Genomic DNA, 26,951 nt, shown 5'->3' on the forward strand with positions numbered 1-26,951 from the left:
AAGTGGCTGCCAGACTTCCCCCAGTGATGTCATTGGTTAAGAGTTCATCATTGATCAGCTGAGAGAGACTGAATCAGTTTGAAGAAGAGGGAGTCAAGTGATTGGATGTGAGGCGATCACATGACACTCACATTCAATCATGCTCTGCCTTGTTCGGCTAAGAAAGGTTCAACTGCTTCTGAGTTGATTGTGTTCCCTGGCCGATGGCGACATTGGCCTCTTCAGTTGATGGGATCCATCGCATTTAACATACTGTACATCTGCCCTATTGTTATATAAATACTGTCAAACATTTATATCACAACAAAGCTTTGACTTGTATAGCAAAACAAACAAAAGTATAAAAACACAGTGTGAAAAGTGTTGATAACATTTACTGCATCCTTCACCTTCCACTCACTATATGAGATTAATGATCTAAATTATACGTAGGGTAACTTGAGCGGCAACACTGTGCCACCTGTTATGGCTGAGAATGACAGACCCTCTTCTCTCCCCAGTGCCCAAAGCTGCGCCGTAATGCGTTTGAGCTGAGGATGCTGGATAAGTCCAGCCATCATCTGGCAGCTGAGACGGAACAGGAAATGGAGGAGTGGTTGCTGACATTGAAGAAGATCATTCAGTTCAACACAGACAGCTTGGTGCAAGAAAAGAAATACTCTGTGGATCCCGTTCAAGGTTAATTAATGACTATACTGCATTCAAAGATTGCTATGCATTAAAGATTAATAAGACTGAGAGGAATGGTTTTCTGGTAGTGACTGAACAAATAATTCACCATTATTACTCACGATTTGTATAAATACATCTTCTATTTTTGCATATTACTGGCACGACAAGATGTGTGTCGCTACTACACAATAATGTCCAATAACTTAAAAGGTGCACATTTCTACACAAAAGGTTGTAAGAAGGGATTTACTACTCCTAAGTACATTTTACATCAGTTTTTGAATGACCCCCACAAGCTAGTGTAATGGATTTAGCCAGGTGTGTTTAATCTCTATAGTGCAAAATTTTATTTGCATATCAAATATCATATCCATATCAAAGAGAGCAAAAAGAAAGTTAATTTCCAATGCATTGCAAGTCTTAAAAGCAACTCTTGGTGCAAAAAGCAATGATGTGCTGTAACGCGGTGGAGAAACTACCATGGGTGCACACTCGGTGCCCACTCCGCAGCACTCCCTCGAGGCCCCCAAAGTCGTCTACTGAGTAGTGCATGCTCAGTGGGTGCATGCATCATATCTCACATGCTCAAATGAGGCTCTCTGACTTCTCTGCCACTGCAGAGAGGAGGGCCCAGGAGGCTACAGTGGCATAGCCGGGCCGTTGTGCAAGCTTTGGTATGACCCCCAGCGATGCACCATTTCACCCCTGCTGTAACCCATAGCAGTCCTTCAGATATCAGCTTTTAGCAGAGTAGAATAGTCAAGACTAATGAAACCTAAGGGTTGCAAAGTTTCTCTTACTTATTATTTAAAAGCACTGTGATTTTAAATAAGGCTTAATATTTTCACTTGTAGGTTGCATTTTTTTTTACTGAAGACACTATATAAACAAGTGTCACTCTATACAGCAATAGTATTCAAACTTTTAAATTGATCGGTGAAAAAATCGTGGTTGACAATACCACAGAGCAACTGCTGACAAATTTTCTATTTGCAAGACCTCTTTCAGCATATGATGAACTTTCTAAAAGTGAAGCATTTTAGTATATTCAGCAGTTGATAGCTGGCGGAAAAATAGCTGGCTCTGGTTGTCTTTGAAAAATTTCCTGTGACTTACTCTTGGCTTTATGTGCACGGAAAGTTATTCTGCAGCCAATAGACTCTGTGCGAACTCATACATGCAGCTGACAGGGACCTTGAAAGGCCACATCAGCCAGCAGCAGAGACACACAGCACAAGCTAAACAGTAAATGGAAGGACAATGACAAAGAATGACTGATTCTCAACATTCCGCTCCTACAGATGTCAGCTCTGTGGAAAGGAAGAAAATGATCTGGTTTAAAAGGGAACGGCCAAAATAATTTTATAATTCATGTTCCAGATTTTGTGGGGCAGAATGGTGCAGTTTTCTGTTTAAAATTGAAGTAAAGTTGTATAAATATGTTTTAAAAAGAAAAGAAAATATATACAGTGGTGGAAAAGGAAATGTAAAAGGGTTGGTATGAGAAATATAAGTGAGTATAATTTGCCACTTCTCCGTGCCGTCCCACTTTGACCACTGTGTGTATATATATATATATATATATATATATATATATCTGTATATATTTATGTATATATGTGTGTATGTATATATATATATATATATATATATATATATCTGTATATATTTATGTATATATGTGTGTATGTATATATATATATATATATATATATATATATATATATATATATATTATATATATATGTGTGTGTGTGTGTAGTGGGTTTCCTCCGGGTTCTCCAGTTTCCTCCCACACTCCAAAAACATACTAGTAGGTTAATTGGCTGCTATCAAAATTGACCCTAGCCTGTCTGTCTGTGTCTGTGTATATATTAGGGAATTTAGACTGTAAGCTACAATGGGGCAGGGTCTGATGTGAATGCGTACTCTGTACAGCACTGCGGAATCAGTGGCGCTATATAAATAAATGATGATGATGTTGATATGTATATATGTGTATATATATATATATATATATAATTGCCTATTCTTTTCCCACTAAATTTTTTTAATACCTGGAATAATCAGGTAATAATAGAAATCAAAACATGGTTGTTGTATCACTAAAAAATTACTACAGTATCACTTTGCATGGTGCAATGAGCACAGATGTACTGTAACCCGTAGCAACGGATCAGCTTCCAGCTGTTATTTTTAGAAGGTGAAAGCAGACATCTGATCAGCTGCTGTTGATTATAGCAAATGTGTACACAGCGCCATTTATTAAATAAACCCAAATGTTTCTATTGATGACCAATAATATGATTACACAAGTATCAACAATCAGCACCAATCAGCAATGCTGATGTACGGTAATTATTAGGCTTCTGGCTCTCACATATGCTTTTCTCCAATGTGCAGATGATGAGGGCGGGGGTGCTGGAAAAACAGAGAACATGATGGAGAGCCTGGAGAAGAGCATGCATCCTGAGCTGGTGAAGGTATCACTTTTTATGACTTGGAAAGGCAGCGCTGAAATAAAATCCTAAGCAGCTGGCTCCATGTGCCTGGAAACCAATTTTCCAATGTGTTTCTATGGTCTGGGTTAAGCGAGAAGATTTTTTTTGGTCTTGGAAAGGTTTTACTTTTTCATTTAAACTACATTAAATAAGCCTGGATAAATGTTGGGATATGTAAAAGTCTATTATGATCAAGGTGAAACTAAAGCTAATAAATATTTTTACTCTTACAATAACAAAAAACATATATTGCATATAAACACTTCCATTCTTTGTCACAACCTCAGCTGTGTAAAATGAAATGAGTTCTCCCAAGACTGTTATGCAAACAAATCTCACTCTGATGGCATAGCGAAGTCTCTGTATGATAATTAGATATAGCTGCTAAAGGAGGGCTCCATGATTATCATATGTAGCCTTGTGCTCAGCACAACGGTCTCTTTTTCACCATCTATAACCTCATGCCCAGCATAACAGCCTTATGCCAACCACACTCCTGCATCCACCTTATTCTGCCCTATGTCCCCCATAATAGCCTCACATCCAGAGTTGATCCCACCATACACAACGCTGTGCAAAATACATTGTCCTGTGCGTAACAGCCTCATGTCAAGCACTGTATTATCCTATTCCCAACAGTTGTGCCGACCATACACTGCCCTTTGCATAATGCCTCATGCCAATCATAGCCCCAGTATTTTATCCAATAATATCACGTGTGGCCACACAATCACCACCCTTCGTATATCATGGACACCAGGGGGTAAATGTATTAACTTCCAATTTTTGCAAGTCACCGGTATTCAGCGGGTTTGCAGTGAAAATTTAAAGCAGCAATGGCTTTAAAGGCATTGTTTTGCCTTTAAAGCCATTGCCGCTTTAAATTTTCACTGCAAACTCGCCGAATAGCAGCAACTTGCAAAAATCAGAACTTAATACATTTACCCCCAAGTTGCTTGCTGGACACATGGGGAAAATGATTCTGTGGGTCTATTAAGATCCAGATTATCTCTCCAACAGTGTTCCTAGTGTTAGAACATATGTTTACATGCTCTAACATAGGCTTGATGTTGATTAAATAACACGCTATGGTATTGCATGTTATACATGCTTTACCAGATAAAAGATAAAAAAAATAAAATGCAATATAAAAATAGAATACAAAAACAATCTAATGTATAGTGCTTAAAGGGATAAAATACAAATACATTTACATTTACATATACACTTACTTTGATTTAAAACAAAAATGGAACCTCTAATACCTTATACCTATTTGGAATTCTTCTATATTTTAGAAATTGCAAAATAAAATGAGGAAGAGAAAAAATGAAGCTCAAGCGCTCTAGTATACTGGTTAATGCTAACACTATACAAATAAAGGAAGAAAGCAGCTGTCTATAAAGAAGAGAGTGTATACAATCTATATATAGTAAATAAAATAGTATGTATCAAATAGTTGCCAAAATATAAGTAATTGATTATAGTACTATTAGGATAGTAAATTGCTGAATAAAATACAATTTGTGTTATTAAGCCAATCCTATGACTGTGTTCCATCATTTATTATTGTAATAGTACTATTTATCAATTGTATGTTTTTTTGGCAATGCATTGCTATACTCATTTCTATCTATAGATATCATTTTTTGCAGTTTGTGCCCGTATAAAGGTGTTAATTAAAAAATATATCACAGGACAGCGTTTACTGTCCCGAACAAAAAAACAAAAACAGTTTCTAAAAATAAAAAATAAAAAAGTTATGTCTGCACTCAAAATATTTTCTGATAATCTTTGTGTTTTATTTTTGCAGTCTAGCGTAATTGTTGTTTAATTTATTTCCTTTCTTAACAGTATGGAAGAGAGACTGAACAGCTGAATAAGTTGAGCAGAAGTGAAGCAAGGCAAAACCTATTTTCATTTGACTCTGATGTGCAGGTTAATATATTAATATATTCATAATAATATATGTTAATATATTTCATTTTACTGTTTTGTACATTGATAATGTTTCTTTCTTTCTTTAGAGTACTAGTTGAATAGTAAAATGTTCCTAGGGCAAAATTAACTTTAGGTCCTTGTAATAACGGGAGATATACTAGATTATTTGCTTCTTTAGTATTAATGCACAGTGAAAGCCAATGGTGTTGTTTTATATAATATAGGGGGGTATTCAATTGTTAGCGTTAACGAAAAAAAACGGGCGCTCAAAAAATATTACCGTTTATACGGTAATATTGTGCGCGAAAAGCATTAATACGGTAGCTTACTCGCGGAATTTCAGCCCGACGCTCAGGGAGCAGCGAGTTGAAATTCCGCGAGTAATTACCGTATTAACGCTAAGATTTTTTGAGCGCTCGTTTTTTTCCGTTAACGCTAACAATTGAATACCCCCCATAATATATATAACAATGAGAGTGAGAACAATTTAACCAATGGACTTGGTCATTTCTTGGTGACCATTTTTGCAAGAATTGAAAAATGGTGCGTTACTTATGGCCATACATCTTAAAATAAGCATTCTATTTTACAAATGTCTGAGTGTTTGCATGGCAAGAATAAGAGTTACAACTTACCACATACCTGATTTTCTTCAAGTAGGACTCTGTCAGTGGCCTTTGACTTTCTGGTGGAGGTATCTGTCTCCATAAGCAAACAGGGCAACAGTGCAGAGCTTCATTCCTGTAGTGATGGGATGCTGAAGAGGGAGTCTCTCCGTAGACTGTTTAGCCTCTGTTCTAGCTGTCACAATATCTGTAGCCGCTGCCTCTTTCACTGTTGTCTCTGTCTATTCCTATTCCACTTTCCCTGTTCCACTTAAGTGAATATCACTGCTAACCGTTTCTATTTACAGACTCTTTAGAGATGTTGATATCTATCTGTACAGAAATTCAAATACATCGAGTGCAGTCTACAATCTGAAACAAATGAACAATGGACCCAATTTACAGATTATTGTCACTTATGTAACCATACTTCTGTTACTCAATTCATATTTAAGAAGGGTTTATAGCAATGTTATTTAATTACAAAGGCATCACATTTGTAGGGCACTACAATAGTATTATTATTGTATGTCCCACATCTTGAAAATGGGGGTACAGTTTTGGGCACCTAAACACCTAAATGTAATCCGGACATAGAAGTCGAGATCACAAGTCGAGCACATATATATCTTTATCTATATTTGAGGTCAGTAAAAGGATTTGTCTAGCAAACATTGTTCGTACCAAGGACCGTACAGAGGACAAGGGGTTATTAATTGTGAATGAACGACACTGTTTCACCATGAGCATAAGAAGGGGTTCTTTACTGTAAGGGCGGTGAAGCTGTGGAATTCCTTACCACATTAGCTGGTTATGGCAAATACACAAACAAACTTTTTTAATGGATTGAATGCTTTTCTTACAAGAATTGCTATCTGTAGCTATAGTTAGTAGAGGACATTAAGGAGGTGATTTATCCAGGTAATTTATTTTTATCCCCCATCAGACTAAATTGCCTACTGTCACTCTAGGGGTTCTGTTTTGCTTTTCTCAAACGTATAAAAGGTTGAAATTGATGGACCTGTCTTTTCTCGACATTATAAACTATTAACATGTTTATGCAGCTCATTGTGTACTAAATGTATCCCCTTTAAATTATTCAAGTGTTTAGTCAATATATTTTTCTAAATGCACCTACATCAATGTTTACTATTGCAGTTGGTACAAACAATTGATTAATGATGGCATGTTCCCATTAGAAAGGATTGTGCTTCTCCTTCTTGCAGTCCTAGATTATATATAGGGGGTCTGACATCGCCCTCAGTGGTCCCAAGCCATCCACATTCAAATGCAGACAATGGGTGTTATGTTGATTAGTGGTGTTTTGCTTTTAAATGGGAACACCAAGATAATATAATATATTGTATCTGAAAATCAATGAGCTCCAAAAAGAAATTCTGGTTGTATATTTCTGACCATGTAGGGAAAAGCCACTAGGCCGGAACACTGCCCAATGTCGATGGTGATCAGGTAGCTGAACAGAAGTTCCTGTAATAAGAGTTTAAAATAGAAAAAAAAATATATAAATATTGCTCCTAAGTTATTATTATATTCCTAGGCTCAAAGTTTTTTAATAAATACTGTAGCATGTAAGTAAAAAATAAACTTAGGGCTAGATTTACTAAGCTGCGGGTTTGAAAAAGTGGGGATGTTGCCTATAGCAACCAATCAGATTCTAGCTTTCATTTATTTAGTACCTTCTGCAAAATGATAGCTAGAATCTGATTGGTTGCTATAGGCAACATCCCCACTTTTTCAAACCCGCAGTTTAGTAAATCTAGCCCTTAATCTCCACCAAATTACTAAAATAAACCCTACCCACTGATGTGGCATCATGCCAGTAGGTGGCGCTGGACCCGTCTACTAGTATAATGAGGGGTGGAGTCAGACACAAATAGCTCCACCGACTCTACACTATCATGCAACAGTTAGTTTTCTATTTTATGCTGTAACTTCTGATTCTTTTAAATATGAGATATAACTGCACAGTGATGAAATACGTCTGAGCACTTCTCCAGCAACGATGCAGCACCTTGCCTGTACAATTCAGTGAAGGAGAAAGTGTAAGCTTTGGGAAAAGTCAGTTAACTTTGATTTGACTTTATTTGTCTCCTCCTGATTGCTGTTCATGCTGACATTGTTACACCACAATGATTGCCCTGTGCTATAAACTGATTTATGGACCATACACACTGCCCGTACTTGCTAATTCACTGTATGAATTAGACGCTCTTAGAATAGTAATAGCGCATAATGAAGTATTACATTTGGAATATGAATATATATATATGTGTCTTTACAAAGCAAGAGCCTGACGTACTTTTTGCCATTTCTTTTAGAGGTTGGATTTCTCTGGCATTGAACCAGACATACGACCATTTGAAGAGAAGAGCAGCCATCGCTTCATAGTCTGCTGCCAGGAACTGAGCTTTAATATACTTGGGAATGTGACTGAAAATGCTGAAGGTCCCCTGACAAATGTATGTTTTTTCTTTTACCATGTAATAATGCTGACCCTTTCTAATGATTTGCAGAGGATTGTGTTTTCAAGACGGAATACTGCTAGTGAACTGATAGGCTAAGCTCTCTTGAATATTGGCCCAGTCACAAAGGGGTTGTCACCATCGTGTGTAGGCAGTAGGTTCTCTTAAATTTTTGTTTGATAAGGAAAGCATTAAAAATAGCTGATGCTGTGGTACATTCTATGGCTTTTAGTACTTAAAATGTGCACATTAGGAAGGGTTGTATCAGGCCAGCACAATCACAACATGTATTTAAAAAAAATCTGTGTTCTATGCACACAATTCCTCTATCTTTACTATTTCCCCTGTGTAAATTTAATTTTAATATTTTGTTTTTAAAAATTAGACTGGTAAGTTAATATTGCAATCTAGAGTGGGTTGATTTATCGTTTGTCTGACATGTTTGGGGCATTCAACCCTGGCAGGGGAAAAATCACCTTGTAGAGGTCACTATAAAACAATACGGCTCATAAGCCGCAAACAGTGCTGTCCTCACCGATCCTTTATTTCAGCACGGGCACCTACTTTTTCATCTAGTGCATTTCAAGCTTAACAGTCATTTCCTTTGATCTGCCCCAAGAAAATCAATTTGTGGCTCGTTCTGTGTTGTGGCAGGATGGTCTTATTTTGCCACCTTGTTGGAGGTTTGCAGATATTTTGGGGGATTTTACTTAACCAAATAAGGCACTAACTGGCTGCAAATGTCAACTACTCACCTACATGGCGCTCCCAGTTCTAGGAGAATAGTTGCTGCCACCACCAGCAGGTGGTGGCAGCAACTAGTGTAAGGGATGCGTTCGCCATCCTGTCAGCGCGCTACCAGAGCCAGTAGAGGCTCAGTCCACTCTCAGTCCACTCTTCACTCTGACGACACTTAGGGCTAGATTTACTAAGCTGCGGGTTTGAGAAAGTGGGGATGTTGCCTATGGCATCCAATCAGATTCTAGCTGTCATTTTGTAGAAGGTACTAAATAAATGAAAGCTAGAATCTGATTGGTTGCTATAGGCAACATCCCCACTTTTTCAAACCCGCAGCTTAGTAAATCTAGCCCGAAGTCTGGGCTGGGAGACTTATTCTGTAAATCAACCGTCCAGACTGACTTTCGTAACTTTGCCTTTGGGTTCTAGTGACCTCTAAATCAAACTTGGCTCCAATACTGGCAGATCCCGGACCTGAAGTCCTGCAACTACAGCAGTGAGAGCTCTTTGAACTAGGCTGTGGTGGCTTGTTCCCTAGATACCCCGGTAGCAGCGCACCATCAAGATTTATCAGAATCCTTCTGCACTACCAGAAGGGGCTATGATGTTGCTGCCCCTGTGGAGAATTGGAGTGCAGTATCCCAATGACTGCTGCCCCCCTCATAGACACACTCTTTTGTTGAGCTCTCCTCCTAATGTTGCCGATCTGGACATTCCCAGGGACGTTTTGGGAGCCACAAAATCAAGAAAATGAATTTAAAAAATGGCAGTTGTATTGCTGTAAATGTCTAAATGAATGGTATTTACCTTGTTGATAAATCCAATAATCCTTAAAGAAAATGGTTTGTGCTAATCATTCGTTTATAAGGAGGGAAGAGACAATATTCCTGTTTCTGCTTAAGGCAACAGTTTGGCTAAACATATCCCTGATGTGGGTACAGAAATAAGCTCATGGATACACCTAACCAGCACCCATCAAAGAATACCCCCTATCTGACCAACTCCTCCCATTGAACAGAGCAAATGTTAGACTCCAGAGACATGCCGATTTGGCCTGCAAATCAATTCTTCTAAAGCTGGGTGTGTTTGCAGAACAGTAGGTATATGATGCCACAAGAGAGTGTTTGTGCCAAGGGCTTGTACTTTCAGAAATGGGTCTTACCTGGACCTGTAGTGCAAAGTCATGCATTTGAATAACTGGAATACTGGCTAGTAAATTATATAGTAAACTACAAATTGTGCATCACACATCCTCATTATGACGCACAGTCGCTCTTTGGATTCAATTGTATCTAATGCGCAAAGTTCAATGATAAGACATTGCTCTACCTGCTTATATAAATACATGTCTGAAATGCACAGAAGAAAGCCTTAAGAGTAAATTACTGTATTTTTTTGCAAGTATTGCTGTGCAGCATGTTCATGAAAATAAATGAAAGTGAAAAATCCCTTTACCTGGCATTGTAATTTCATTCCTGTAAAATGTATATATAATTTTTTTTCAGGTTGAGCCATTCTTTGTCAGTCTTGCACTATTTGATGTGAAAAATAACTGCAAGCTTTCCGCTGACTTCCATGTGGATCTTAACCCATCATCGGTACGAGAAATGTTGAGTAACATTTCATCGGATGCAGCCACAGATGGGAATCCTAAAAGGGCGTCAGCCACTGAGAATCTTATCCATGGTATCCCGGAATCTCACTTTCACTACATAAAGGAGGTGAGGCATATTTAACTCACGGCAACAATAAAACATCACTATAATTTACTATTGGCTATAAATTATTTTGTGTTGAAAGGCAGGTATGGTTAACTTCTGTAATTGCTGTGTAAATCTATGTGGTTGAAGTAGAACCCATCTGAATAAAAAAACAGTGTTCTCTTTACCTGTTTAATTCTTTTCATGCCAAAGTGACTCATACATTTTAAAATATGAATATGTGAATTATCTCTGGAGGAGAAGACATTTTTTATAATTATGTTTTTTAATGAAGACAGCTATGAAAGACATTTGACCTCTGTCTGTGTAAACAAACATGGTATTAATGTATTTCTAATTTGGTTTATTACATTTGGGGCTATATTTGCTAAACTGCAGGTTTGAAAAAGTGGAGATGTTGCCTATAGCAACCAAGCAGATTCTAGTTATCATTTATTTAGTACATTCTACAAAATGACAGCTATAATTGGTTGCTATAGGCAACATCTCCACTTTTTCAAACCCGCAGTTTAGTAAATATACCTCTTGGTATGCAAACAAAGACCGGGAGCAGAGCTCAGCTTAACTATATCAAATATATTGCTTTTAACAATGCAATTGGAGGATATAGTTATATTAATGAATTTGAAGTACTTTTTATGATACTTCTTTTTAATGGAAAAAAACAATCCATTAATTTACATTATCACTGCATTTAGATTTAGATTATTTAGATTAGATTATACAGAAGACCGCCACCCACTATAATAAATCTAACCACATAAACTTCAGGTCAGTGCACTGAGATGGTAGACCTGATGTCAGCCAGTATATTGCTGTAGAATGCAGTGAAAAAATGAAAGCAATCTGATTGGTTACTGCAGGTTAAAGCACCATGTAAAATTCCCTGCGCACCAAATGTCAGAAATTGTTCCCATTACATAACGCATAACTTTTACATGAAAGTTTCAGGGGGATTGGGCGTGGCCATGTCAAATTAGGGTATGTCATGTTCTCAGGGGGTGTGCCCAGCGCTTCTGAAACAATGCACTGCTCCCAGTCCCCTTGCCCTCCCCTAAAAACACCCATTCATTTTGTACCTACCGCTTGTATATGTATCAATAAAAGGACATACCTCTCCCAACTGTCCTGAAATCGTGACAAAAATACTGTTTAGCGGGACTGTCCCCTTAAATCGGTACTGTCCGGCCGATATTGGGACAGTAAGTGTTTAAACAAGTAAGGATATTAATAAAAAGAGAATACTAACCACAGGGCAATGTAGAAGTGAGTCTGTGCCTTACTTGAGTGAAGTCTTGGGTAAGATTCTCCTCTGGTCTACAAACTTTCAACCGTTCTTTGAAAACCCACTTCTTCAGACAAGCTTATAATATTCCTCAACCACCCTCTTAACCTCACTACATTACCCTATTACCACCCGTTACACAATTTTACACAAGACAACTACCCCTTGACCAACATTGTTGTGTGACAGGATCATTTAGCTTATGAGTCACTTTTACCTTTGCAGTCTGGCTGGGCCGAAATGCAAAATGTAGACTTAACCTCATGTGTCAAACTCCTATTGTCCCATAGATTGTAAGCTTTTGAGCAGGCCTTCTCACTTCTTTGTCTGTTTTATCCAGTTTGTTCATTAGTTTACTATGTTTGTTCCCAATTGTAAAGCGCTACGGAATATGTTGGCGCTATATAAATAAATGATGATGATGATGATGATGAAGTACTGCTTATGTGCTCAACTCATCACTAAAAGTGACAGTTACTTTAGTATAAATGTTACACTGCTCTTCTTATGCTGTCTCTAACATTAAGCAACTGATGAAAATAAAATCAACCCCATATATATTCCCACTACAACAGGTTCATGTAAATATGAGCAGTGTCCAGCATTTTGAGGCTGTGCATTTGAACCAGTAGCTTGCAGAACAAGCACTAAGCTGTATATTCACTGCCCAAAACACCCATCATACAGACTGTGTCTATGTATTATAAACGATTATAAGATTATTTGCAGTTTATTGCTGTTAATTTCCCTGCTGCATTTTGGTGGAAAACCAAGCTAATTTTTTAATTGTTTATATTCCATCTTGTGGGCTGGATATACTAATATACTGTCGATTCTATGTGAAATGTGAGTAGTTCTTGTTGTCACACCTGTTTAAGGCATTTTATGCATTTCTTAATTGCTGTTTTTCTCTATGATTACAGGGAATATTTTCAGTGACAAACCCACATCCTGAAATTTTTTTGGTAGTGCGTGTAGAGAAAGTGTTACAGGGGAACATCGCACACTGTGCGGAGCCGTACATCAAAAACTCCGATCCTGCAAAGGTTATTTTTGTTTTAAAGTGTATATTTTTACTGAGCAAAATTTGAGCAGTAAAACAATTAATTTATTTCCCAGCTAAATGATTTTTTCCTTCCTTGTTAATCACTAGCTTCCTTTAATGCTAGTTAGTTTTGACCTGTTATTGAATGACTTCCTTTACATTTAATTAATAATTTCCTGTTTTAACTAACCACTTCATTCCTTGTAAAGTAAAAATGAAAGCACTTAATATTGTTCTGTTATCAGCCATGTGCTGCAGTATAAGGTTAAAACAGGATGACAGCAGGATTATTTATTGGGATTACTGACAGGAAGTCTGCTGTCCGCCGGAAAACATCTTCCCCCACGTACACAGCTTTATCTCATATATCTTCCGCACTGATAAGTTCCTGAAACCTTTACATATATATTTCTGAATGTGACTTTATTTATTAGTCCGCTTGCACTTGGTTACGAGGAACGCAAGTGACTGATAGCCCCTAGAGGGAAAAGCACATACATAGTCCTCTGCTATATAACAATCATGTATAATCAACACTCTCAGGGGGAGATTCTATGGTCAAAATGCCTCAGTAGCATAATACTGTGTGTTACCATGTGATGCTTTGGTAAAGATCTTAATTTTTTTTAGCTCGAACTTATACATAGAGGTGTGAGCAAAAGAGAGCAGAGTTTTCATTACTGTAATTGACTGTAATGTACGGATAACAATAGCTAATTGAATGTTATCCTTAGTCTATATTTCAAGTCTCCTGTTCACAACTCTCCTTTGAGCATGCAAATACAGAGTAAGAGTTGGCAATGCAAATTGCTGCAAAGAATCTTAAATGGGAATTCAATTGGCTGTGAGGAGCCGCCAGATATAGCTTCGATGCCGGCCAATACAGTACAGAAATCTCTGCTTATTTTCTCTTGCATCTCTATAAAACACAGGAGATAATGAGATTTTGATAAAAACTTGGATGCGACTTGAACTGTTCTGGAGACACATCGCGTCACATTGTGGCCAATTGAATCCCCCCTTTAGTGTATGTATTAGTATAATGCATTGTTATTGGTGATTCCCTTTGGCACAATATTCAATCATTGTTTTTACCCAATCTACTGTATATGGGATAATGCACTCTCTACTGTAAATAATATGGATATTAGAAATCACCAAGGAATCCAGTGACTGTTTACACATGATCCCAGTGGGCTACACATGATTCTGGTTGTTATACCAAACAGAGGCCTTTACTGTCTTGCAGTTAATTTTTTGGTAATCTTTGTTTAACCATACCTCCCAACATTTTAGTATACGGGTATTGGTACAGAGGGCCTGGCCATGCTACACTGGGGGCGTGGTTACAACATGATGTATATGTGGCCACTCCCTCAGAGGCTGTGAAGCACTGGGCTGCCCCCTAGAAATCCCCCTTCCTCTCCAAACACGCACCAGTAGCAACCGCGTGGCTCCTTCAGCAATAGTAATAAAATACACGTGTGAAGTGCTTTTCTGTATGAAATTAAGTCCTTACATCCAACTTGTTAGTGCAATATGCTTTCTTTTTCCTGTAGACTGCTCAAAAAGTGCACAAGGTTGCTAGACAAGTTTGCACGCGGCTGGGTCAGTACAGAATGCCATTCGCCTGGGCCGCAAGGTACATTGTTAATTTTACTTGCAATAGCATTTTGTTTGCAAACCTGTTGCAGGTGTTAATATATTCTCATTGTATTATCCTCCTTTCCAGACCCGTATTCAAGGACACACAGGGAACACTGGACACTGAAGGGAAATTCTCTCCTTTATATAAACAGGATAGCAGTAAACTTAACAATGATGACCTCCTCAAGCTACTGGCAGAATATAGGAAGTACGTCTTCTTAGTATTTACAGCCTTTGTGTATGTCATGGTTCTGTTATTTGTTAAGGGTTTCTTTTTAGACCTGTTTTTTTTTGGGTTTTTTTTTTTAAATCCAATAAAAATGTTCCACATTCACGAAAGTAGTAGTTAGAAGGTTTTTGGTTTCGAAAGACCTTTCTTTGGCAGAGTCTTCACAGAGCAGAACTGTTTTGCGTGTCCCAAGTACCCAGAGATCCTGACAGAATTCCCTCTATAGTCCTATTCTCCACTCAACTTACCAGGACTTTGGATGTGATACAACTGTGCATGTAAAGCTTTGCAAAACACAGCTTATGATTCTGTGGGATAGATTAAACCTTCTACTAAGAAAAAATGGAGGTGTTGCCAATAGCAACCAATCAGATTCTAACTATCATATTGCAGAATGTACTAGATAAATGCTAGCTTCGATCTGATTGGTTGCTATGGACATTGCTTCCTCTTTTCATTTTTAGAAGGTGTGATAACTCTACCCTTATGTCATATTACATTATAAAATGTAATACTATTTTTTTCTCAATTTCCTATTTTGGCACAGACCAGAGAAGACCAAACTCCAAGTTATTCCTGGACACCTGGATCTTACCATAGGTTGTGTTCCACTTGAATTTTCATGTAAGAATTTAAAAATAAATGTTGAAATAATGCCACAGTAATGTATGCAATCTGCCTTTTCATGTAGTCAGGACAAATAACACTTTTATGCAGGGCCAGTAATCCATAGTCTGTAGCTGTACTGTAATATTTCATGTTTTATCTATTAAAGCACACACTTCTTTTTTCTTGCTGTTTGTGTTAGTCTACTGTTAACCGAATAAAACCCAAGGGCAGGCATTGTGTTGGTTGTGATATTGTACATTCATGACTTGTAGACACCTAAGTACTATTAATGTGCTTTCATTTGCCAACTAATGCCTGAAAAGGTCATTCAAAATAGGATGAACGGTTTCTCATGCACCGATCTCAGCGCTATGTTTTAAAATGTGAATACCGCGTTTAAGGATGCGGCACAATCTGTTTCTCTTCTGTTTACAAGGCGCCAGCATGTTTGTAAGCGCTTTATAAATGGGAATAAACACAGTAATAAAATAATACTGGGTATACAGACAGATACAGAGATAAGAGAGCCCTGTTCGCAGGCTTACAATCTATTGGAATATGGAATAATATAATTATATTGGTCCAGCCGGATTATAATGGGAAAAAGAGCTACGTAGGGCTATGTGATTCAGTCACACAGCAGGGTTGGTTTTGGGGTCAGTAGTCTGTTAGAGTAAAGAAGAAGAATAAATGTAAGTTTTGAGTGAACTGTTTGGAGGTGTAATAACTGGTACAATAGCCTAGGGAGTTAAGAAGGTTTTCCCAAGGTAATTTGGTAAGATTACCTGAAGAGGTGAGTTTTCAGGGAATGCTTGGAAATTTGGAAGCTAGAGGAAAGTCTTGTTGTACGAGGGAGGGAATCTCACAGAGTGGGTGCAAGATGAGAAAAAGTGAATGTGATTCTGGGAACAGGTAATGAATGTGGATGAGACAGGCAGATCCTAGGCAAAGCTGAGAGGTTAAGTTAGGAAATATTTGGGGACAACAGAAGTATGTTGGTGCAGTTTTGTATGTTAGTAGAAGTATTTCATATTGTATTCTGTAAAACACAGCCAATCAATGTAGGGACTGACAGAGAGGAGCAGTAGTAGAACAACGTTTTGTGAGGTAAATTAGCTGCTGCATTCAAAACAGATTGTAGGAGTGAACGTCTGGTTAGTGGTCGGCCACTACGATGGGTTATATCTCCAGTAACAGCAATGTCCATTAATATGGCAGCCAGGGGCGGATCCACAGGGATGTGACTAGCTCCCGCTATATAGATGTGCCTGGCAGCCAGGAGGCAGGCGGAGGATCCTGCCCAGCCACTCCAATTGTGTTTTAAAGTAGAAATACATTAAAACAGCCCTGTAACCTCCCCTCCCACCTCACACACATGTCCACTGTAAAATTAACAGGCTGGGCGGGTGACACCTGTTACCTCAGAAGACGGCAATAAATAACCTCCCTTTTTGCTATGTACTATAGTCATGTTCCTCTTACACCCATCATTTTTCTTTAGCTTTCTATTTGTGCAATTTTGTGTAATTTTTATCTTTGCATTTGCTCTAGAAGGTGTTACATAGCTAATAAGTTAATCTTATCCATACAAACAAAGTCTGTACACTAGCGCTACTGTAGGTAGACTTTCTGCATGGATTATCTTATATTTCCTCCGTCAGACTGCGTGACCTCTTCCTACGTCCCAGTCAGACCGTACCACAGAGAGAACCAGAGGATTGCCGTGGAGGTTGATGAATTTCTACCAGAAACGACAAAATACTGCTATCCGTTCACTACCTACAGAAACCACTTCTATGTATACCCGCTGCATTTAAAGTATGATGGGCAGAAATCATTTGCCAAGGTAAACAAAGCCCGTCCATTGGAGTCTACTGTGGTATCTAATGATTCCGTCTGATTTGTTGTGTTTGTGGCTTTTTCTCAGGCCAGGAACATTGCAGTAAGGATTGAATTCCGTGACTCAGATGACCCTGATGCACAATCTATGAAGGTTGTCTATGTCTGGATACTAAGTATTAGATGTCCGATTGTTATTTGCACTGTATAAGAAACCCTACATATATTTTAATGAAGTATTTATAAATATTTTCTATTAGATCATATTGAGCTTTGGGTATGATTATCAGTGGATAGCTTTGTGATTACCCGTGTAACACCACCTTCTGTTGTTGGTTGCAGTGTATTTATGGAAAGCCAGGAGGACCTGTATTCACCTCTAGTGTGTGTGCTGTTGTCCTACACCACAATCAAAGCCCCGAGTTCTACGATGAGGTGAGCTGTCTTGTAAGATAAGGGTCATGAAAAGAAAAAATGACATTTACGGTGGACCTTACACCAGTAGGGGACATGGAGTTTCATTTTGTTTATTGAAGAGATTATTGTTTTCTAATGAGGTTTTGAAATAAAATAAGTTTTCATCCAGGAGAAGGCAGCATCCAATATGCATCTTAGCGTCTGGGAGCGATGACAATCACAAGAGGGACAACTGCAGAGGGGCCTTTATATGCTGTTTAGGGTATTGGGTATTACAGTGTGGTCCTTTACTGGCCAAACAGGAAATTAACTTAAAGAATTATATTTTTATTATATACATTAAAACCCTATGGCCCCTACAGGTGACAGGTCCACATTAAGAAAAATGTGCCTTTGTGTGTCCAAAATTTGGCAAAGGGGGTGTTTGGAATAGACGTATTAATGTGTTTTTGTTTGTTTGTTTTAAAAAAAACTTGATACCTGTTTAGTGAATAAAATAAGGTCAATTTTGTTTCAGATAAAAATTGAGCTTCCTCTCCACCTGCACCAGAAGCACCATTTGTTGTTCACCTTTTTTCATGTCAGCTGTGACATCAACTCGAAGGGGAGCAGTAAGAAGCATGACAGTGCCGAAACACCAGGTACAAATGACTGACTGAATGCTATGGATCTCGACGCCTATGGGCCGAGCTTTCAAAAGCGACCTTAACATACCCTCTGAAGACCACCATTTTGTGGGCTGACCTAATATTGACAAGCATACAGTCTTTCCTAAGAACCAATGCTTCATAAATATTTGATCCTTAAATACCTCAGTGATGTCACAGGTTCCTGGTGATTGGTTAGGCTGCATCATCGGGTACATTGGTTCAGCAAACAAAAATGGCAGCCTCCATTGTGTTTATTTTAAGAGTTTTTTGTAAGTCTGTGGTGTTGTCCCTCGTGGATTTTCTTTAAGTAATTGCGTTCCTATGTTATAAATACTTGCTTGAATAGGGACTCTGTTACTTCATTGATATTGTACAATAGAGGTTGTGGGAGTTCTCATAAAAGCTGTTGTATACGGAAACACTTGAAGTGAAATATATGCATGATATAATCTGACATTAGAATGTAGTATGAGTCTGGCGCCACCTAATGGCATCCTTGGTAACAAAATTAAGTTCAATGGAGTAGCCTCTGCTGCCTGGATGGAACGGGTTTTTCATTGATTATCTGAATTTAGCTTGTGTATTAATTATAATAAGTGGGACTCAATAAGTGGAAATTTGAGTCTCTTAGTGTTTCAGTGTAATTTAAATTGGAGGGTTGTTGTATAAACATGGTAAAAAGTGGTGGTGTTGCCTATAGCAACCAATCAGATTGTAGTTAACATTTATCTTGGACATATTAGAAAATGATAGCTAGAATCTGATTGGTTGCTATGGGCAACATCTACACTTTTCCTTTTTAGAAGCTATAGTAAATCTACCCCCAACTGTCTGTTAAAGTCTCAGAATGGAGATATATTTTTCCACCACTGTTCATGTATATCTATGTTCCTGCCCTCTGATACCAGCTTATAATAGTAGAATGCACCATCTGCCTGGCTGGCAGCTGGCTGCACCCCCACTAAATACATTTTCACGTAACGCACCTGTGTGCAATGGTGACAGCTGTTTGTATGTTGGTGAATCCCACTACTCTCTTCTTACCACTCTTTCACCTCTCTGTTGGACTAACTGAAGATGCTGATTCTCTGCCTGCTCTCTTGTTATAGCTTTAATATTACTTGAGCCTTATAGAGCTTCTTACTCCAAATTTACATCCTTTGACTCGGGAGCTGGTGCGGTCATGAATGTAGAGAAGGTTTTCAAATGATTCCATAGGGTAAATGTATCAAGCTGCGAGTTTCCGGCAGATTTGAAAATGTGGAGATGTTGCCTATAGCAACCAATCAGATTCTAGCTGTCATTTTGTAGAATGCACTAAATAAATTACAGCTAGAATCTGATTGGTTGCTATAGGCAACATCCCCATTTTTCAAACCCGCAGCAGGATACATTTACCTCACCTGCTAAAAGTGAAGGATCTTTAGTGTACAATTCTAAAATGACAACTTTCCAGTAATACATATATTATTCACAGAAATGCCAATGCACTAGGTCCCCTGACCTGTCTTATAGGGGAGTATTCAATTGTTCCTCCGGCCGCCAGAAAAACGAGCGCGTTAAAACTATTACCGTTTATACGGTAATTACTCGCTGAAATTCAGCGAGTAAATTACCGTATGAACGGTATTTACGCGCAATATTACCGTATAAACGGTAATAGTTTTAACACACTCGTTTTTCTGGCGGCCGGAGGAACAATTGAATACGCCCGATAATGTTTTTATAAGTTGCCATAGGGATCTGTACAGAAGGGGCAAAGTCAGTCTAAGGTGACCTGTAATATTGCTATAATCTGTTGTAGGATTAAATAGTAGTTGCAGGAATGATTTCCTGTATGATGAAGAGGCCGCTGACTATATAGTAGCACGGTGGCGTAGTGGTTAGCACATCTGCCTTACAGCACTGGGGTCATGAGTTCAATTCCCGACCATGGCCTTATCTGTGAGGAGTTTGTATGTTCTCCCCGTGTTTGCGTGGGTTTCCTCCGGGTGCTCCGGTTTCCTCCCACACTCCAAAAAACATACTGGTAGTTTAATTGGCTGCTAACAAATTGACCCTAGTCTGTGTGTGTGTGTGTGTTAGGGAATTTAGACTGTAAGCCCCAATGGGGCAGGGACTGATGTGAATGAGTTCTCTGTACAGCGCTGCGGAATTAGTGGCGCTATATAAATAAATGATGATGATGATGATGATATAGTAACAACAATTTGATGATTACAGTCATTATCACAGTGTTATCATTACTCCTGTTTTATTCCTGGGTATGTTTTGTATTAATCTGTTCCTGTTTACAGTTGGGTACAGCTGGGTGCGCTTGTTGAAGGAGAGTAGAATAATAACGTCTGACCAGCAGCTGCCAGTCTCTGCCAATCTCCCCCCTGGTTATCTGAGTCAGACAGATCCAGACTGCAAAAAGGTATATCTGTCTCTTATCACATGTTTATACTTCCTATCATGTGGGAGAGGAAGTAATACTGAGCACATGTCAACTGTCTCTAGTGTATGCAGGTAACACACCTAAATAAACTGATTTTATTTTGTACCTCCTAGCAATATCCCAGAAATATATACTGGATTTGTCACAAGGAATGTAAGTGTAATCCTTGTTGTTTTTCTCCTGGATAACTATAGAGTAGCAACGATATCAAATGGGTGGATGGAGCAAAACCTCTCTTCAAAATCGGGAGCCATTTAGAATCCACGGTCTATACACAAGTAAGTGTGTCACGTGCACAGTCAGCCCTGTGTGTCAGAGCGAGCTCCTGGCTGATATCTCACTTCTCCAGCTCACTTTATTAAGCAGTTACATATGTGATTGTTAAGCTATACTTGGCACACTTATACCCACATCCACTTTTCATGTCACCCTTTCCTTAAATATGTATGTGCTGCAAAGATGCTAATTTAGTTGCTGTCGTATACATAAATCTGTCACACTCTTCAGTCACAAAGAAGAGCTTAAAACTGTATTGTCTCAACTTTGCTGGAATATCAGAATAACTCTGGTCAATCAGAAAATGAATTGAAAGTTACTCACTGCACATTCCCAAGTACTGGGATATGTCTGTGAAAAAACACCTGACATCCTTAATGACTGACTTTAATCAATGAATGAGGCAAAAATAGATAATCAGAACAAAGTATTTCCATTATTATACAGTTTTCTTTACTTTTATTATATAATGTATTATTTTATTTATTACTATTTATATATCGCCACCATATTACGCTGGGCTTTACAAAGAACATTTAATCATCCACACCAGTCGCTGCCACTTTGGAACTTACGGCCTAAATTCCCGGGCACGCGCCCACACAGACACACACACATACACACCCATTATGTTTTTGATCTGGTAGGCAGTAATTGCACCAATGTATCACGGTCACATAGGTACCTTATACATGAATTCACATATAATGCTTTCATATTGGTGTCTATTGCTAAGGTCACACCACCTTTTCGTTATCCACTCCTCCACGTTTGTGTGTCCCAAGTTTTTAGGGGGGGCGGAACAACCTGTAACCAATTAAATAATTAGAATGTGCACTGCAGAGCAGAGTATTTCAGGTGCAAACACAGCTACCTGCAGTACATAGTGGGTATCTGAGGGTGATCCCTAGTGAAGACATTCTAACGTTCAACATAACATCCCTCTCTCTGTTAAAAAAAAATATTATAATGTGTTCAGATGTGCCCTAACCCAACCAATCATAATTTGCTTTAGTATTCTAAACTCTTCCATTTAATACATTGTACCATGATATTAGCAGAAACACCCTTATATCTGTTTCACCACTATAATCATATGTTGTGTCTGGGGAGTACATAGTAAAACCCGATGATAGCATTTAAATACCTTACATGGCCTCTTTATTGTAATTAACTTTTTACGGTAATATTGCTGGGATTAAAGTAGATTAAAATAACACAACATTCCCCTGTATGAACGAAGCCTTTGCAGGATAGATGTAATGAAGTCTCGCTTTTCTTACGTTGGGTATAATGTTTTCGCTGGTAATATATTTCTTCCTGCTTTTAGCTACCACTAATCTCTACTTGTTTATTATTTATGAACTGAAACAGAGACATTTTCATATTTCAGGATCTGCATCTGTACAATTTCTTTGAGTACTGCCAGAAGACTCTGTCAGGGTCCAAAGATGTTCCAGGAGAGCTTGTGAAATATTTAAAGGTACAAATTGCTTTCCAAGCACTTACACACCACGTTTTCCCACAGACGATCTGTACTACATCCTGTCTTGTGTGAGTGTTGCATCCACAGTTACAGCCGTTATTTATTACCAGTGATTCACATGCAGTGTATGTTTTTACTACACAAATGTAACCATGGTTACAGAGTTCCGCGTTCTATGCTGCGTATTAAAGAGCATGTGGCAGTACTTAACTTTTGGGTAACAGTAATGAAAGCGATTACGTTTCATATACTATATACTCTGCAGCGCTATATAGAGGTTAATACGTTTGTCCATGGCAGTGTCAGATTAGGTGGAATTATAATGAAACATTACTGTAAAATGAATATGGGGTAAACCAAAAGTAACCACTTCTCCTTTGGGTGCTTAGATGTGTATATAGAAATATGCCTAATCTAACCCACACAAACACTTGGAGAGCATACAAAACCCACACAGATAGGGCTTTGGTTGGAATCGAACCCATGATTTCAGCTCTGCTGAGTCAGTAAATTTAACCACTGTGCTATAAGCGGTTTCTCTTTGAAAATCCAGTGGAAATCTTCTTTCCTGCGGTAATCCGTCCAAATGGAAAGGTGAATTAAGTAATGTGACTAGACGGATGCAGCTTCATATAATATAGCTGGAGGGGTTATTATGCAATCAGATGATCAGAAGGGGCCAGCTAGTGCTGCCCATGGTCATTGTCAACATTCTGTAGCGTTGCACCAGCTTTACAGCCCCCCCACCCACGAGATACTCCTCCAGATGGGTGTATCTGTGTCTGCCTCCACATCTATTTGAGTTGCAATTTCATGAACACACCCTTATTGTAGGAGCCATAGGTATAAAAAGCGCCAAAATCTACAAATGGATGTGTGCCTAAGTTTTTTTTGGTGCACATGTGCGGTATGGAATAAAAGACATACATAAGCCTGTGTCCACATCTATTTGAGTTGCAATTTCATGAACACACCCTTATTGTAGGAGCCATAGGTATAAAAAGCGCCAAAATCTACAAATGGATGTGTGCGTAAGTTTTTTTTGGTGCACATGTGCGGTATGGAATAAAAGACATACATAAGCCCAACTCTACTTAAGCCCCATAATGCCTAAAGCTGCAATGCCAAAAATGATTTATATAAGCAATGTGCTAAGCACATTTGGACTCATTTAGGAGCAGATCCAAGTAATGGGTACAAATTTACATCTGGACAAACCACGCTGCAATCCAAGGGGTGTAAATGAATTTGAAAATATTGCTTTATTGTTTTTGCATGTAGCACACAAATACTGGGCAGCTATATTTTAGCTCTGAAATTTAGAGTTGAGCTAGGAAGCGTCTCCTGTCCAACTCTAAATCCATCTGTAGAATGTAACATGTTTTGCCTTATACAGATGTATTTGCACCTTCAAGCTGGATTTATTCGTGACTCTAAATTCGCCCCGTTGGTGTCAAAGTAATAAAAATAAGCTCCACTCCCCTCAAAACATTGAGCCTTAAAAATAAAAGAATGCCACATACAATGCAGACATGAAGATCTACACAGCACTCAGATGCACTCACTATCTATCTCTCAATGCTCTCATCCAGCTCTCCGTACATTTATCACACTTTCTGTAATGTCCTGGAAATGTGTCCTTCCTTGTTTTACCTTACAGACTTCCTCCAATGAAAAATATGTCCCCTTCATCTGAGCGTGAACCACGCTGTCTCATGACCTATAGGCAAACCTTTATTCATTCCACTATGTTTCTGTGCAATAGAAGGATTATCAGTTTCTAAATTAATTTAATGTGGAATACTGTATGGAATGCCAGCTAAAGTCTACATATGCAGCGATCCAGTCTGCAGGGCCATCTTTTCCATTGGGCACGATGGGCAGCTGCCCGGGGCCCCACGGGCAAGGGAGCCCCATAGGCACGGCTCTTAATGAGAATAAATAATCCTGCAAAAGAAAAAACCTGCAAAAAAAACCTACAAGGGTCACTGAGCAAGTACATCTATCTATCTATCTATCTATCTATCTATCTATCTATCTATCTATCTATCTATATCTCTATATATCTTTATCTGTATCTGTATACATCTATATATCTATATGTAGGGGCCCCGGTGCACTGCTTTGCCCGGGGGCCCATCATTTTGTTAAGATGGCCCTGCCAGTCTGAGCTATCTCTTTAGTTACTGAGTCAAGAAAATCCACTGATGTGGAATTACACCCCTCAGCAGTGATTGGTTAATGGTGCGGCAAGCATTACTCTTGGAGGAGAATTCAATTCAGCCGCGCTCAGCTCAGTGTTAATTCTATTACCGTTAGTACGGTAACTTTTACCCCTGCTCAAAAACCAGCGTTAAAGATTACCGTATTAACGGTAATAGTGCGCACTATTACCATAATGTCAGTAATAGTGCGCAGGCCATGTTACTTTTGGCAGTAACACGGTCAATTGAATTCCCCCTTAGTTATTTTAGTACTCTTGTATGTATATGTTATGGGCCCATCGACTTCTTTACTTTTAATTTTTAGAGTTCAAGTAACACCTCTCATGTAGTAAATATACTTGCGTCTACAGTACACCAGTGTATATATTTTCCCCTCTGAATTTTCAATAATAAAAACAGAGCCAGTATAGTTATTTAGGCATCTGCAATTTATTTGTCTGCTTCATTACACCAGCCCCTTTCCTTTCTTAGCCTTACTTTTCTTTCCTTTGTTTTCTTCCTTTAAGTAATGTATCTAAAGAACCCTCTTTTACAATTGGTGCTTGTTAAAGGCCAGTTCACAAAAAAAAGAAAATAGCCACCTAATAAAATTAGCATTAAGATATTTCTATGCTGCTTCCTAAACAGTGTTGCCCTAAGCACATGCCTAGTTTGCCTATATGGTAAGTTCAACCATGTCCCTCTTTCTGTTAGAACCAAACACTAAATTACATGCCGCTTAAGAGAGAAAGTGTTTTTTTTAGGATTATATGGTGCATAATTTACAATACAGTGTGAGCTGAAAGTGCCTCTTTGACCATTTCAAATGGTCAAAGAGGGACAATTGAAATCTCTTAGAAAAAGACGAACAATTTCATGCATTAATAGACTTCACAGTCTTTCAGACACAAATAACCATAACCACAGCTTACTAGACACAGCTAAAAATACCATAAACAGTTAAAGACATTGTCAGATGGGTGATTTATAATGGCAGGAAGCTGCAGCGTTCTGAAGGGATGACACGCTCCCTTGGAGTGAGTGTACAGGAAGCTGCAGCGTTCTGAAGGGAAGACACGATACCTTGGAGTGAGTGTACGGTTCTGTCACACTGGCGCGTTTTGCAGCCAATAACTTCAGTGCTGAAGCTTGCTGCTATGTGCAGGAAAAGGCAGCGTAAAAACACCCATATCCTCGACTAAAGAACAAATTGAATTCAGCCATTCACTGTAATGTTACAAACACATCACCAATACTGCCCTCACTAGAGACCAAGTACCTACTTACAGCTAAGTTGAAGATTTCTTCAACGCTATTCACCACTTGTAGTGCTCCCTAACCCACCTGATCAGACTCTCCCCAACCTTCAATCTTTTTAAGTGTTCTCCCAAAACCCACCTTCAGCCTAACCACCCCCCCACCTGATATTAATCCCTCTGTTCAACACCAGCTAACATATCAATCTCCTCTCCTAGACCCACTAGCTCCTGCTACCTTAGCATTACCTTCTGCCTGTACTCTCTAGGTCTCACGTCTTCATTAACCTTGCATGGACTTCATCTATGATTTGTTTTATGTCTGATCTGTTATCCCAGCTGTCTGGCACTGTGCAGTTCAAATAAATGATGATAAGGGAGCATTTCATCACTTCGAAACACCCATCATACACTGCCATAACTGTGTAATAACATCACAATACTATCTTGGTTATAGGAACTAATCAAAGGTTTTTGTGAGCCAATGGAAGAGTTTATCCATGCAAATTTATATTTTTGTGCCAATATACCTGTAATCGGGGAACTTCGTCTGTGACGGTACCATACGAGGAGCAGCAGAGACGAGGTTCTCACCTCACCTTGTGGCCTGTCACATTCCTCTGCCCAAATCCCTCATCCATCCTGTGACTGGCCACTTTCTTCAAGAGCTAGTGCTGTGGCTGACAACTACTCCTCAGTGTCAATAGCCATGTTCACTTCTGCAGAGAGCAGCCAGAGACAGGAGCAACGGGAGTGGGGCACTGTACAAGAGACCGCTGGCGGCAAGAGAAGGAATCTGAATGCCCGTCAGTAATCATTACAACATAAGATTGAATATAAATATATTATACATAAAAATGTAAAAATACATATTTTCGAATTAGCTGATCATCTCTAATAACACTGT

General features: G+C 38.7%; 1 protein-coding gene across 2 annotated transcripts in view; it reads left to right on the top strand.

Annotated features, from left to right (window-relative positions):
* Nucleotides 1–26,951, top strand: part of DOCK11 (dedicator of cytokinesis 11) — a 216,527-nt gene that overhangs the window by 56,888 nt on the left and 132,688 nt on the right. For both annotated transcript variants that reach the window (XM_075187236.1, XM_075187237.1), the window contains exons 8-23: nucleotides 501–678; nucleotides 3,076–3,155; nucleotides 5,028–5,111; nucleotides 8,059–8,199; nucleotides 10,446–10,661; nucleotides 12,870–12,992; nucleotides 14,551–14,633; nucleotides 14,724–14,846; nucleotides 15,415–15,491; nucleotides 17,138–17,322; nucleotides 17,404–17,469; nucleotides 17,658–17,750; nucleotides 18,250–18,373; nucleotides 20,680–20,801; nucleotides 21,017–21,100; nucleotides 22,492–22,581. In XM_075187236.1, coding sequence (XP_075043337.1) covers nucleotides 501–678; nucleotides 3,076–3,155; nucleotides 5,028–5,111; nucleotides 8,059–8,199; nucleotides 10,446–10,661; nucleotides 12,870–12,992; nucleotides 14,551–14,633; nucleotides 14,724–14,846; nucleotides 15,415–15,491; nucleotides 17,138–17,322; nucleotides 17,404–17,469; nucleotides 17,658–17,750; nucleotides 18,250–18,373; nucleotides 20,680–20,801; nucleotides 21,017–21,100; nucleotides 22,492–22,581 — 1,869 coding nt within the window. The remainder of the gene's footprint in view (nucleotides 1–500; nucleotides 679–3,075; nucleotides 3,156–5,027; nucleotides 5,112–8,058; nucleotides 8,200–10,445; nucleotides 10,662–12,869; nucleotides 12,993–14,550; nucleotides 14,634–14,723; nucleotides 14,847–15,414; nucleotides 15,492–17,137; nucleotides 17,323–17,403; nucleotides 17,470–17,657; nucleotides 17,751–18,249; nucleotides 18,374–20,679; nucleotides 20,802–21,016; nucleotides 21,101–22,491; nucleotides 22,582–26,951) is intronic.

Source organism: Mixophyes fleayi, chromosome 9 (genome assembly GCF_038048845.1).
Source record: "Mixophyes fleayi isolate aMixFle1 chromosome 9, aMixFle1.hap1, whole genome shotgun sequence".
NCBI lineage: Eukaryota > Metazoa > Chordata > Amphibia > Anura > Limnodynastidae > Mixophyes > Mixophyes fleayi.